The following is a 12,622-nucleotide window of genomic DNA, read 5'->3' as shown; positions in this document are numbered from 1 at the left end:
TTTCCCTTGCCTCTGCGGGTTGGTGACTGCACTCTTGCACGGGCCTAATGTGGTCTACTTCCCAGACAGTCACTTAAAACGCTTCGACACGACGTTAATAAGTGAGGTAAACATAACGGAATGATGTTAAGAAAGGAATCACAGAGAGGAAAAGAAAGAGAGAGAGAGAGAGGGGGAGGATGGTGTGAAATTGGAGGGACACGTAGAGAATTAACGGGAAATGAAGAAAAGGAGAGAAGACAAATGTAAACTAATATAAGTGATAAGAAACTACTAAATAAATAAATAAATAAATAGGATCACAGGGAGGAAAAAGAGAAAGAGAGAGAGGGAGGGAGGATAGTGCGAAATGGGAGGAACACGTAGATTAATTAACGGGAAATGAAAAGGAAAGAGGAGAAATGTAAACTAATATCGAGGTGCTTTCATCTGTTCCCCAGGCCCCAAGTGGCTGTCGAGCAGATTAAATCCCCAAAGCGGGCAACCTCGTAATGAGCCAATAGACTTTATGTTGCCTGCATTTCCATGTTTCCATGTTTCAATACACGGACGCACCCGCCAATAGACCTCATACAAGTGGCGCCGCCCTCGGCCGTCCAGAGAACCACTTCGGGCCGACGCATTGATATCTACTGACCTGGTTTGTCTCTCACACCCAACCATTTGTATAGTCTAAAAAAGTGACGGCTATATATTAGTAAACAATTCATATATATCGCTGGCATGTGTTGAAGTTATCTATGACCGAGATCTCACTTTGAGCTCCCTCGTACACTGCATAAACACGTGACTTAGGGAAATGGTATCGCGCCTGGCTCTGTCCGTGGGTATGGTGACCGTGTACCCATGTGTCCGTGTGTTCTAGTGTGTCCGTGTGTATATTTATTTTGTGTTTGTGTGTTCTCGTGTGTCCGTGTGTTCTAGTGTGTCCGTGTGTTCTCGTGTGTCCGTGTGTTCTCGTGTGTCCGTGTGTTCTAGTGTGTCCGTGTGTACCTATTTCGTGTTCGTGTGTATGTACGTGTTGACTGACCCGCTGATTTCTCTTCGGTACAGCTAATCCGTTTTTTTTTTCCTTTTCACACAATTTCTCTTCTCCCTTTTCTCTCCTTTCCCTTCTTCCATCTTTATTCTCCCTCTCCCTCTCTCTCTCTCTCTCTCTCTCTCTCTCTCTCTCTTCCAGTTCATCAGCTCCTCCTCCTTTCTTCTTTTCCTTTCGCTCCCTTCATTGACTTTCCTCTCCCTTCTAACCCATTCTCCCTCTCCCTCTCTGCCAGTTCATCATCTCCTCCTCCTCCTCTCCCTTTCTCCCTTAATTCCCTTTCGCTCCCCTTCACTCACTTTCCTCTCCTCTCCCTTCTACCCCTCTAACCAATAATCTCCCTCTCCCTCTCTTCAAGTTTACAAGCTACTCCTCCTCTCCCTTTCTCCCTTACTTCCCTTTTCGCTCCCTTTCCTCTCCTTCTTCTCTCCCTTCTAACCCTCTAACCAATATTTTTCTCTCTCCCTCTCTCCACTACGTCTTTTTTTTTTTCTCTCCCTAACTTCCCTCTCGTTTTTCTCTCCCTTCTAGTCCTCAAACCAATATTCTTCTCTCTCCCTCTCTCCCTTTTTTCTTTCCCTTTCGCTTCCTTCCCTCTCCTTCTCTCCCCTCTACCCCATGTTCTCCCCATCTTCCAATCCAATACTCCCTCTTCTTCCCCTGTCCTCCCCACACATACTTTCCTTCCTCTCCCTTCGTCACATTTCACTTATTTCTCTTCCTAATGTTCTCTCTACATCGCGAGACTCCAGCGGTTTCATCAATGTTCATTCTCTATAAACATCAATATCTCTCTATCTGTAATGCAAGATTCTAGAGGTGGTTTCATATCTTAGTTTTCTCCTCGTTTTCACCCGGTTTCGCTCAGTTTCCGTCGGGCATTCCTTTATAAACATCAATATCTCTTTCTCTGTAATGCAAGACTCAAGAGGTGGTTTCATAAGTCAGTTTTCACCTGGTTTCGCTCAGTTTCCGTTCGGGCATTCCTGCAACCCGTGAGTCATGCCCTGTAGCTGCAAACATTTACCTGTAGACGAGGTGGCCAGGTAAACAGTTGAGATTACCTGGCTCTGAACTCACCTCTCCTGCCACCTCACTCCCTCGTCAAATTCTCTTCTATTCCTCACTTCTTTTTCTTTTTTTTCATATTCTCCCCTTTAGAGTTTTCCTTCTCCCTTCCTTTCTCTCTTATCCTCACTTCCTCTCCTAATTCTCTTCTCTCCCCCATTTCCTTATTTTCTTTTTTATATTCTCCCTTTTTTATAGCGTTCCTTCTCCTCTGCTTCCCTTCTCTTCTCCTCACTTCCTCTCCTAATTCTCTTCTCTCCCTCATTTCCTTATTTTCTTTTTATATTCTCCCTTTTTTTTAAAGCGTTCCTTCTCCTCTGCTTCCCTTCTCTTATCCTCATTCCCTCTCCTAATTATCTTCTCTCCCTCATTTCCTTATTTTCTTTTTTATATTCTCCCTTTTTATAGCGTTCCTTCTCCTCTGCTTCCCTTCTCTCCTCCTCACTTCCTCTCCTAATTCTCTTCTCTCCCTCATTTCCTAATTTTCTTTTCTATATTCTCCCTTTTTATAGCGTTCCTTCTCCTTTGCTTCCCTTCTCTCCCTCATTTCTTTATTTTCTCTCTCATATTCTCCCTTTCCCTTCCCTCCTTCACTTCTTATAGTCTCCCTCTTCTCCTATACCTGATAATGTCTTCCACCTCGGGATACACAGATAACATTGCGTACGGAAGGGAAGGGAGGTCAGGAGTGATATCACGGTCAAAAATTAAACCGATCGTAACCTGACGCAAAAATTAAACAGAAAAAGGAAGTGAACGAGAAGAAGAGAAACACCCATGGAATTGTAGATACGAGATACGAAAATAAACAAACAAAAATTTATATATGAATAGATAGATTGAAAGACAGGTAAACAGATAGATAGATAAAGAGAAGATACAGGTACCATTATTTTTATGAAGGCTAAAGAGCAAACTAGATTATATTGATACATATGAGAGAGAGAGAGAGAGAGAGAGAGAGAGAGAGAGAGAGAGAGAGAGAGAGAGAGAGAGAGAGAGAGAGAGAGAGAGGTATACAGGTAAGCAATCAAGGTCCAGGTAACCACGCCCTAAATAACCCCCCCCCTCTCTCTCTCTCTCTCTCTCCCTCTCTCTTTCAATTATACGTTTCATTAATTAATTATATGTATGAAAACGACTCCTTTTTTTTTATATGTATTTACTATTTACGCTTATTAGTAATGGTGGTGGTGATGGTGATGATGATGGTGGTGATGATGATGGTGGTGATGGTGGTGGTGATGATGGTGATGATGGTGGTGGTGGTGATGATGGTGATGATGGTGGTGGTGATGGTGGTGATGATGGTGGTGATGGTGATGATGATGGTGATGATGGTGGTGGTGGTTGTGGTGGTGATGTGAATAGCCGTGACGAGTGGTGGTGAGCGTGGAGGAGGAAGAGAAGATATCGTGGTAGTAGTAGTAGTAGTAGAAGTAGTAGTAGTAGTAGTAGTAGTAGTAGTAGTAGTAGTAGTAGTAGTAGTAGTAGTAGTAGTAGTAGTGGTGGTGGTGGCGGTGATGAATAGGATAAGGCGGTGATAGTGGTGATGTAGATAGTAGTGGTAGTGATGTTGGTGGTGGTGGTGGTGATGTAGATAGTAGTGGTAGTGATGTTGGTGGTGGTGGTGGTGATGTAGGACGATGTAGTGGTGATGTAGGTGGTGGTGGTGGTGGTAGAGACGCACGCGGCCCACAGTTCCTCAAAATACCCCTCGCTTGGCACCGTGCCCCGCGAGAGAGAGAGAGAGAGAGAGAGAGAGAGAGAGAGAGAGAGAGAGAGAGAGAGAGAGAGAGAGAGAGGAGGGAAAGAAGGGGAAGAAGATAAGGAGGGAGATAAGAAGGGAAGGAATGTAAGGGAGGAAAGAATGGAGAGGGAGAGAAAAAAGGGAGAGGGAGAGTGGAGGAATGGAGGGAAGGAGAGGAAGGAGGGAGGGAAAGAATGGAGAGAAGGGAGAGAAGGAAGGAAAGGAGTGGGGAGAGAGAGGAGGGAGGAAAGAGAGAAAGGAGGGAGAGGAAGGAGGGAGAGAAAGAATGGAGAGAAGGGAGGAAAGGAAGGAAAGAAGTGGGGAGGAAGAGAGGGGGAGGAAAGAGAGGAAGGAGGGAGAGAAGTGAGGGAGGGAAGGAATGGAGAGACCGGAGAGAAGGGAGAGAAAGGAGGGAGGGAAAGGAAAGGGAGGAATGTTACTACTTCCCTCCTCCTCCTCCTCCTCCAATTCTTTCCTCTCCTCCTCCTCGTTTATCTTCCTCTCTAATTAAATTTTCCTCATAATTTAAGTTTCCCCTAAAAAAAAAAAAAAAAAAAAAATGCAAGGGAGAATGTTCTATTTTTTTTGTGGTCCCCCTTCTCTCTCTCTCTCTCTCTCTCTCTCTCTCTCTCTCTCTCTCTCTCTCTCTCTCTCTCTCTCTCTCTCTCTCTCTCTCTCTCTCTCTCTCTCTCTCTCAAGGTTGTCAGTGCAAAAAATACTTAAGATTGTCAACCCATATTTTTTCTTCATCAATTCTGCACTATTCAATTTTAGACTATTTATCTATTGGATCTATTGTCTATCCTTTAATACATCTGATTTTTTTGGACATATACTTAATATCTATTTCATTACACTATTATTTCTTGGTTCTATGCTATCCTTCAATCTCTTTATTATCTATCAATTCTAAGTCGTTTGCTACACATTGTTTCTCTATTATGTTATTTCTTGATCGTATACTTCACTATATTATATTATTTCAGATTACATTTTTTGGTCACATTTTAATCTTTACTCTTTATTCACAACCCGTTTCTTTCTATTTTTTCTTTTTTACAGCAAAATAAACAGCTCAAGGAAAAATAAATAAATAAATAAATAAATAAAAATAAATAAAAGCCCGCTAATCACTGAGCCCACAAAGACAAAAGTTATGAGCGGCCAAAAGAGAGGTCAATTTCGGGAGGAGATGTGTTTCTTCCATGCATGAGTTGGAGTGGTCTTGTAATGCTCTGAACTCCTATTTCCTTCCTGTATATTTCTTGGTCATGGGGCGAGAAGAGGAGATGATGTGCTTGTTATAAGAACCTCCACAGAATTTACTGCAGGAAGAGTTTAAGGAGGGAAGGCAAAGTGTCGGGCGCAGGGATGTCATGTTATCGTACTCCCCACACTGGATTTTTCTATTTCTAACGCATAACGATCATAAAAAACACTCTATCAGTAATGTTTTAAGCAATAACTAGGAATGAGTACTGTTAGTTTTACGGGTGCGACGGTTTTTGGTCTGAAATAAGCGAATATGTGAAGCTGAGTACGACAATCTGGCAACGTTGGTGGGGGGGGTGGGAGGGGGGGTGAGGTGATGAGGAGCCTGGTGAAGGAAGGTCGAGAGCAACTGTTGAGGGAATAAGATTGAAGAGGAGGCAGGTAAGGGGGAGAGGTGAACTTGAAGTGAACTTGCAAAGAATTATTTTTCTGTGTACCACTTCGACAGGTTAGCAGCAATCTCAAGCATAATGGCTTTCTCTTGTTAGCAGGAGAACAAATTGACCAAGAAGAATTGATTTGAAGTGCCGTATTCAAAAGTTTATAAGACGCTGTTGGCTTTGAGTAGGCAACAAAGGGCTTATCCTAGTTAAAGGAGACTTTGGAACATGGTCGCTGGTATTCACTCATTGCAAGCTTTATTATGTCATTGTACAGTATCACTGGTCACAGCTCACACACAAAATATGTATATCTTGCAAACTCTTTATATGTATGTACAACTTTTAACACTGGACACCCTTACACACAGCGTTCACGCATCTTGTGGCGCACAACTTACAGCACCTCACTGTCTCACACAGAGCCCTGAGGGTCGCCGCCTTGCTCTGTAAGGTAGAGAGCAGGATATTAATTCATATTCTTTTTACTGGACTATTGGCTTGGAATTGATGATTCCAATTCTCAGTGCCATTGGAGTCACTGGAATTTACTGCAGCATCAATTCCTCAAATAAGGGAATAGTATCTTAAGTGTTAAAGACCTTCCTCATGCCTCCTGGGCTGCTGCTGATGATTATCAATACTTCATCTCTGCTGCAGCGCCTGAGGGAGACACTCAGCAGGCTGGTGTGAGGCCGGCCGCCGGCCACTGCCAGCCACCAGCGGCCCAGCCCGGCACCGGTGACTATGTGCACCTATGCTGCCACTGTCTGCTGTGACACAAACACTTACACGGGCGTTGTAGTGACGCTGTCCAACGCTCACTTTGGTGTAGTGTCAATTATGATCTGTGAAATTACATCATGGAAATTGGTTCCCAAATTGGGAACCAATTCTACAGGAACTTTTCAGAATTGCAGGAATCAATTTTTGCCAAGTTGCACCTAACTGCACGATGTGCTACTTTTAAACCATACTGTGTGGTGTCTGCTCTGAGTGATGCTGAATCCATTATCCTGCTACACTTTAAGTCTGTGTTGTGGCATCAGCTTATTATCTTCCTTTGCTCTAGTTATATTTAATACTTCGTGCTTCACACACACACACACACACACACACACTCACACAAAACTATTCACCAAGGTCGTGGGGTCAAAAGGACAACACTCCAGCTCAAGCCTCCAGAAGTGTTTGCATTCCTCACTCAGCGGGAAAACACAAACAGAATAATAAAAAGCCAACAAAAATCTTATGCTTCTGTGTATGGAATTTAATATGTTTAATAATTCAATATGTGAAAACAGGGCAGTGTTGACAGTGTCTATGTGCCGTGCCCCCTGCCAAGCACACATTTAAGCATATCTTTTTTAATTATCTTCTAGAATTCTCCACTGATTTTCGTTTTTGGGAGAATAAACTTTGCAGGCATTTTCCCCATTGTTTATTTCATGTTTGCCCTTGACTACTTGTTCCCTGTGGTGTTAAAATGAGAAAAAAAACCACGTCAGGGTTCATGGAGTGTCAAAGAGTAGTCAGGTCTCTCCGTCTGGCATGCACACCAGCCTATTCATCTAAATTTTTCCTGGCCCGGGTCTATAAGAGGTGGTGCGGCAGGCTTTAAGGGGAAGGCACCTGTGTTGTTGTCAGGGAGGAGGTACTACGCAGCACCTCCTAGACATCCCTGCCAAGGCGAGGGTCACACACAACGCTTTGCACCGGGCCACAGGGAGCAATGCAATGTTTATAAGGGCGGGCCAACCTCTGCCTGTCTGGGTACATGCATGCTTGAAGGGTGAAACAATGCTCTAATGGTGGGTCTCCAATAAGCCACATTAACCCTTTAACTGCGGATTTCCTACCAGAAGACCTCACCAAGCTACCGGAATGGATCAAAAAGTGGCTGCTACAATTCAATGACGAAAAATGTAAAATCCTGCACCTTGGGAGGGGATATCCAGCACACCAATACCACATGGGAAACACTCCACTATCCACCACAGAGGCAGAGAAAGACCTGGGAGTGTATGTTACCAGGCTACCAGTGAAGGGATATCCAGCACACCAATACCACATGGGAAACACTCCACTATCCACCACAGAAGCAGAGAAAGACCTGGGAGTGTATGTTACCAGGCTACCAGTGAAGGGATATCCAGCACACCAATACCACATGGGAAACACTCCACTATCCACCACAGAGGCAGAGAAAGACCTGGGAGTGTATGTTACCAGGCTACCAGTGAAGGGATATCCCGCACACCAATACCACATGGGAAACACTCCACTATCCACCACAGAGGCAGAGAAAGACCTGGCAGTGTATGTTACCAGGCTACCAGTGAAGGGATATCCAGCACACCAATACCACATGGGAAACACTCCACTATCCACCACAGAAGCAGAGAAAGACCTGGGAGTGTATGTTACCAGGCTACCAGTGAAGGGATATCCAGCATACCAGTACCTCCTCCTCCTCCTCCTCCTCCTCCTCCTCCTCCTACTACTACTACTACTACTCAACACAACATGCAACTAAATAAATAAAAAGATATAAAACATACCTAATTCTATCTCTTTCTTCATTCCCTGCTTGTCTTCTTCAGGTCCTCCTCCTCCTCCTCCTGCTGCTGCTGTGCCTGCTGCTGCTTGAGGGTGGCGTGGTAGCCCCGCTCCTCCTCGTAGGTGATGTTCCCCGGTGGCACCACGAAGTAGTCCTCGACGGTGGAGTGAGCACAGGCCAGTAGCTCGTCTTTCTGGCTTCCCCACTCCACCTCGTCCTCGGCCAGTGGGAGCGACCTGGAAGGGATGCCGAGGATGGTGTGCAAATATAAATAAAATAACAAATGCGGTATATACAATGAGTAATACTAACCTAACCTAACTTAACCTAACCTGAAATTGACTTCTCTTTTGTCTTTTTTTTTCATTATTTGCTGATGGTGTGCAAATATAAATACAATAGAATAATACAATAACAAATGCAGTATATACAATGAGTAATACTAACCTAACCTAACCCAAAATAGACTTCTCTTTCGTCTTTCTTTTTCATTATTTGCTGATGGTGTGGAAATATAAATACAATAAAATAATACAATAACAAATGCAGTATATACAATGAGTAATACTAACCTAACCTAACCTAACCTGAAATTGTCTTCTCTTTCATCTTTTTTTTTCATTACTTTTTATTTAAGCCCTTGATCTGTCTCCTTTGCTGATGGTGTGCAAATATAAACACAATAGAATAATACAATAACAAATGCTGTATATACAATGAGTAACTAATTACTAAATGATAAAGAGTCCAGCCTCTCACCTGTCCTCCAGCACCGTGATGAGGGGCTCCACACCTGTCGTATCCACCTGGCTCAAGCGGTCGGCCATGCTGGGGGCGGGGAGAAGGTCTGTTAGTCTACTGCTCATAACACTGGGGTGGACACTAAAGGCTACAGTCTGACGTAGCATCTTCCTAAGCACTCAAACCAACCTATAGTAACTGTTTGTGGTTTTGTTAGGTTAGGGTATCTTCAAACACATTATGGTATATATCAAATAGAAATGCCTCACTTTGTTGTATAGAAAGTCTCATTAGTAAGGAAGCATATTTGAATTTCCTGAGTCGAGACGTATAGTAACTGTTTGGGGTTTTGTTAGGTTAGGTTAGGTTAAGTTTAGGGTATCTTCAAACACATGATAGCCAGCACCTTATGGTATAAATCGACAAAGAATGACCTCACTTTGTTGTATAGAAAGTCTCATTACTAAGGAAGCATATATGAATTTTCAGAGTCGAGACGTATAGTAACTGTTTGGGGTTTTGTTAGGTTAGGTTAGGTTAGGTTAAGTTTAGGGTATCTTCAAACACATGATAGCCAGCACCTTATGGTATAAATCAACAAAGAATGACCTCACTTTGTTGTATAGAAAGTCTCATTACTAAGGAAGCATGTATGAATTTTCAGAGTTGAGACGTATAGTAACTGTTTGGGATTTTGTTAGGGTAGGTTAGGTTAAGTTTAGGGTATCTTCAAACACATGATAGCCAGCACCTTATGGTATAAATCAACAAAGAATGACCTCACTTTGTTGTATAGAAAGTCTCATTACTAAGGAAGCATGTATGAATTTTCAGAGTTGAGATGTATAGTAACTGTTTGGGATTTTGTTAGGGTAGGTTAGGTTAAGTTTAGGGTATCTTCAAACACATGATAGCCAGCACCTTATGGTATAAATCAACAAAGAATATCCTCACTTTGTTGTATAGAAAGTCTCACTACTAAGGAAGCATATATGAATTTTCAGAGTTGAGACGTATAGTGACTGTTTGGGGTTTTGTTATGTTAGGTTTGGTTAAGTTTAGGGTATCTTCAAACACATGATAGCTAGCACCCTATGGTATAAATCAAAATAGAATGACCTCACTTTGTTGCATATAAAGTCTCATTACTAAAGAAGCATATATGAATTTTCTGAGTTGTGATGTATCGTAATTGTTTGGGGTTTTGTTAGGTTAGGTTAGGTTAAGTTTAGGGTACTTTCAAACACATGATACCTGGCAAATTATGGCATAAATCAACATAGAATGACCTCACTTTGCTGTGTAGAACGTCTCATTATTAAGGAGGCATATATGAATTTTCTGAGTTGAGACGTATGGTAACTGTTTGGGGTTTTGTTAGGTTAGGTTAGGTTAAGTTTAGGGTATATCTTCAAACACATGATAGCCAGCAACTTATGGTATAAATCAACATAGAATGACCTCACTTTGATGTATAGAAAGTCTCATTAGTAAGGAAGCATATATGAATTTTCTGAGTTGAGACATATAGTAACTGGGGTTTTGTTAGGTTAGGTCAAGTTCGGGGTATCTTCAAACACATGATAGCCAGCATCTTATGGTATAAAGAACATAAGTTATTTAAAGGAGGAGCAGAAATAAGTAAAAAAATAAGTGACTGAATGAATAAAAAATGTGAAATACAAACACATCCATCAACACATTAATCCCACCTCACACTAACCCATACCAATACCATCAACTGTATCTCACCTAATGGCCTCCTGCAGCCTCTCAACGCCCTCCTCATTGGCAAAGTCCACCAGGGAAAGCCTCTCCAGGAGCTGTACCAGGCGCAGGTCAACTTGGACAGGCTGGCCGGGGGGCAGGGTGGGGGTGGTGGGTTGCTGAGGGACCTTGGACACTCGCTCTGTAGGGGGACAGTCTTGCGTGAGAGAGATGGATGGAGATAACCTAACCTAACCTTGAGTGAGACATAAAGAGATAACCTAACATAACCTAATCTACCTTAATCTTGGGTGAGATTTATAAAGATAACCTAAGTATTGGGTGAGAGGATTGATAACCTTTCCTTGAGTGAGACATAAAGGGATAACCTAATATAACATAATCTACCTTAATCTTGGGTGAGATTTATAAAGATAACCTAAGTATTGGGTGAGATAGATGTAATGATAACCTAAATTAACCTTGAGTGAGACAGATAAAGAGATAACCTAACATAACCTAATCTATCTTAATCATGGGGGAGACATATAGGTGAAGATAACCTTGTATAACCTAAGTCTTGGGTGAGATAGATGTAATGATAACCTAACCTAACCTTGGATACTCTGTTGGGTGAGTCTTGGGTGAGAGATAAATGTATATATAGGTCGGTAGGAAGTAAAAATAAATAGAAATAATTTTTTTTTAGGTATATTAAGGCAGCTCAAAGGCAAACCAGAAAAGTGGAAACATAAAAGCCTGTTGATGCTGCTCCTGCAAATAGTGCATAGCTAATAAATGACTTCCAAAACAGAGGTAGAATCATAAGAGGAGGTGCTTTGTTTAATGAATGGGGACAGAGAGATGGGCCAACAATTAGAACTAGAGATATATAATTTAATTACTTCAGGACATATTAAACATAACAAATAAAATACACAATAACAGGTACACAATATAAGTGCAACATATTTCTCTCTCTCTCTCAACGGAAGTAAGTGTAACGTACTCTCACTACACAAGGTCCGGGAGTGTGTGGAGAGCCAGCGGCGGTGTGTGGAGGTGATGGAGGCTGTGGCTGTGGCAGAGGCGGTGGCGGCAGCAAAGGATGTGGCACTAGGGCAAGGAATCCACCGGAGTGGCCCCAACACAGCCGGCCTTAGTGGTGCCACACTCATCTCGGCACTAGACTGTGGAGGAGCCAGAGTAAGAAATGAAATGAAATAAAATAAATCAGTAAAATGGAAGCTACAAATAAAATTAATAAAATGGTGCAAATAAAATCAATAAAATGGAACAAATAAAATCAATAAAATGGTAAGATAAAAATTGAATATAATAAAATAAATCAAATCAGTAAATGTGTACACAGAGTCAAGGGGCACATTAATAAATCAGTAAAATGGTACACAGAAAATCAATAAAATGGTGAATAAAACCCGTAAATGGTACATATGAAAAAAAAAAATATATATATACGTACATATAATAAATAAAATCAGAAAATGTATTCACCAAGTCAAGGGACAGGTCATATACACACCTACAGACCAGCAGCCACACCCTTAAACCAAACACACCAAAGCACTGAACTTAAATGAGGAACACGTTATCCTTTCGTGAATAACTGGAACAAAGTGACTATGTTAACTATGACCCTTATAAGAAGTGGCGGCCTCTTATGATCACTGCTGCCTTGTGTCTTAAATACCCTACCTTCACGTGTTACTCTGTTGTCTGCCTGCTTGCTGTGTCGCTGTGGTGTCTGCTTGTTGTGTCTCTGTGGTGCCTGCTTGTTGTGTCTCTGTGGTGCCTGCTTGTTGTGTCGCTGTGGTGCCTGCTGGGTGATATTTTACGCTAAAACGCTAAGAAAACAAGAAAACGCGCCGGTCTCCAAACTCAAGCCCTCGTGTTTGTTTACTTTCTGCCTTTGTAACGGGGGGACTAAACCATGAAAACCAAAATAACATTACACGAAAGTTTCTATAAGGTACAAAGAACAGTGAGAAGGAAAAAAAAAGACTCACAGCATCAAACTAGGAAAAGAGGATACATGAAACTACAGGAACAGAACACACATTAAAATACAGAAGTGCCCCCTTAAA

At 42.1% G+C, this 12,622-nt stretch overlaps 1 protein-coding gene across 1 annotated transcript; it reads right to left on the bottom strand.

Moving 5' to 3' along the window:
- Positions 1–5,562: 5,562 nt before the first annotated feature.
- Positions 5,563–12,431, bottom strand: LOC126983448 (glutamyl-tRNA(Gln) amidotransferase subunit C, mitochondrial-like). Its single transcript, XM_050836149.1, has 7 exons — positions 12,307–12,431; positions 12,234–12,258; positions 11,527–11,707; positions 10,563–10,719; positions 8,829–8,897; positions 8,071–8,305; positions 5,563–5,956 (listed from the first exon to the last, which is right to left on the bottom strand). The coding sequence occupies exons 3-6, from the start codon at positions 11,693–11,695 to the stop codon at positions 8,089–8,091; spliced, it is 612 nt and encodes a 203-aa protein (XP_050692106.1). The 5' UTR covers positions 11,696–11,707; positions 12,234–12,258; positions 12,307–12,431; the 3' UTR covers positions 5,563–5,956; positions 8,071–8,088.
- Positions 12,432–12,622: the final 191 nt, after the last annotated feature.

The sequence above is a fragment of the Eriocheir sinensis genome, chromosome 54 (assembly GCF_024679095.1).
Source record: "Eriocheir sinensis breed Jianghai 21 chromosome 54, ASM2467909v1, whole genome shotgun sequence".
In the NCBI taxonomy this organism is placed as follows: Eukaryota; Metazoa; Arthropoda; class Malacostraca; order Decapoda; family Varunidae; genus Eriocheir; species Eriocheir sinensis.
The sequence above is the reverse complement of the archived record's forward strand: the minus strand, read 5'-3'. Positions and strand labels throughout refer to the sequence as shown.